Below are 2108 nucleotides of genomic sequence, written 5' to 3'. Positions count from 1 at the left end.
TGCTTTCTGCCTCCTTTTGGCTGTGGTTCCCTTCCTGCCACGCCTGCACCAGCTCTGCTTGGGCCTGTGCCAGCTGGTCCTGGGCCCGTGACAGAGCGGCACCTGCCTGCCACAGCTGCTGCCCCAGCCGCTCCCCCTGCAGCCAGTCTGCAGGAACAAGGTTGTCAGCAACAGGGACACGTCCTGGCACCCTCCCGCGGTAGTGGCAGGCCAGGGGCATGGACTGGTGGGAGCTGGACAGGTGCATGCAAGCAGGCAGGCAGGGGACCAGCCAGGGCACCTCTGCACTGTCCTCTCCCATGGGCTCTGTCCCCAGGGCTGAGTCTCCCCAGATGATCCCCCGGAGCAGGTCCCTCCTGGGGACACCTTCAGAATCACTACGGCTCCTCCTTGGCTCAGGGACCCACTTCCTCCCCCAGCTGCTCTTCCCCCCTGCGGGTTCATGCCCGGCCCCAAGGCCCAGACTCTCATGTGTACCCCTCACTAGGGCTGTGCGAGGCTTTGGACACAGCTTCAGATCTGGAGAAGCTTTGGACACTTCAGGGTCTGAAGCAGCACCTCTGGGTCAAAGCGCCGGCCTCGTTAGGCTTCCTGAAGAGCTTCGGAGCCGCCTTGGAGATCCGGCCATAGGGTATAATGGGGAAACAATAAAATATCTATAACTTTGTTGTGTTTTGTCTTATTTAGAGTAAATCTGCAGGGCTGGTAGAATCTTCATAGAGAATGAATACTGCCAAGTTTCAAAAAGTTCAGTTCAGGGTTTTGGGGGTAACTGCACCCCAAATTCTTGAAAGCAAAACTCATGTCACGTCTAGGCATTACAATATAGGATGGTGAAAATGGTAGGAGTGGTAGCCTATGCTAATGCCACAAAACCTGCCAAGTTTCAAGAAGATTGGTGCAGGAATTTGGGGAGAACTGCACCCCAAATTCTTGAAAGCAAAACTCATGTCACATCTGTGTGTTACAACACAGAGGGGTCAAAACCACAGGAGTGGTAGCTCTTGCTGAGGCCCCACAGCCTGCCAAGTGTAAAGCAGATCAGTGCTGGGGTTTGGGGGGAATTTCCCCTCAAGCTGCGAACAAGCAGAACTCGTGACGTGGATGACTGCGTGTTGAGGCGCAGCGGGGTGACAGCTGCAGGGATGGTGGCCCCTGCTGCGGCCACGACGCCTGCCAGCTGTGGAGGAGATGGGTGCAGGGGGGTCTGGGGCCCGGCACCCCTGTCTGTCTGCTGACAGACAAAACTCGTGCCGTGGGTGTTTGTGGGACTGCCTGTGTCTGTCTTGGGGCCTGAGAGACACTACTGCATGCCTGGCTGCTGAGCTACTGTGTTATCAGGATTCACTCAGGGACCAGCTCAATACACAGGACCTAGCTAATGTAGCCAGTTCATTGCCATCAATTAGCACTCAGAAAACCTGGCTAAGGAGAGGAAAGAATCAATACAGACAATCAACTGGCCCAAGACAGAGACAGTCAGTCCCACGAGGACCCACGGCACAAGTTTTGCCTGTCAGCAGCGAGGGGTGCAGGGCCCCAGACCCCAGAACCCCTGCACTGATCACTGTGACAGCTGGCAGGTGTCACAGCAGGGGCCACCATCGCTGCAGCTGTCACCTCGCTGAGCCTGACCACACACACTGTCACCCATGGCATGAGTTTTGCTTCTCCACAGATTAAGGGGTAGTTGCCCCCAAACCTCTGCACTGATCTTCTTGAAACTTGGCAGACTCTGTGGCCTCAGCAAGAGGTACCACCACTGCAGTTTTGACCTCCCTGTGGTGTAACATGTAGATGTGACAGGAGTTCTGTTTTCAAGAATTTGGGGTATAGTTCCTCCAAAACCCCTGCACCGATCTTCTTGAAACTTGGCAGGGTCTGTGGCTGTACCAGGAGCCACCACTCCTGCAGGTTTCACCCCCTGTGGTGTAACACAGCCATGACATCTCTGATTGAGTTCCACCAGAAATTCAACAGTCACCGTCCCTCCATCCGACTTTCTTTAGAATACTCCAGCACCAACATCCCCTTTTTAGACACAAGGATCAGTATCCAGAAGGGTAAAATACAGACCACAGTATACAAGAAACCCACAGACCAACATA

The 2108-nt window shown here is 54.7% G+C and overlaps 1 protein-coding gene across 1 annotated transcript in view; it reads right to left on the bottom strand.

Moving 5' to 3' along the window:
* Positions 1-2108, bottom strand: part of LOC112548522 (killer cell lectin-like receptor subfamily F member 1) — a 6630-nt gene that overhangs the window by 2062 nt on the left and 2460 nt on the right. Inside the window, 2 exon segments of the mRNA XM_025194537.1 lie at positions 1-10; positions 12-147. The exon segment at positions 1-10 is cut by the window's left edge and continues 79 nt beyond it. Coding sequence (XP_025050322.1) covers positions 1-10; positions 12-147 — 146 coding nt within the window.

This window comes from Alligator sinensis, unplaced genomic scaffold (assembly GCF_000455745.1).
Source record: "Alligator sinensis unplaced genomic scaffold, ASM45574v1 scaffold1282_1, whole genome shotgun sequence".
Taxonomy (NCBI): Eukaryota; Metazoa; Chordata; order Crocodylia; family Alligatoridae; genus Alligator; species Alligator sinensis.
Note: the sequence above shows the minus strand (reverse complement) of the source record. Positions and strands in the feature narration are given on the sequence as shown.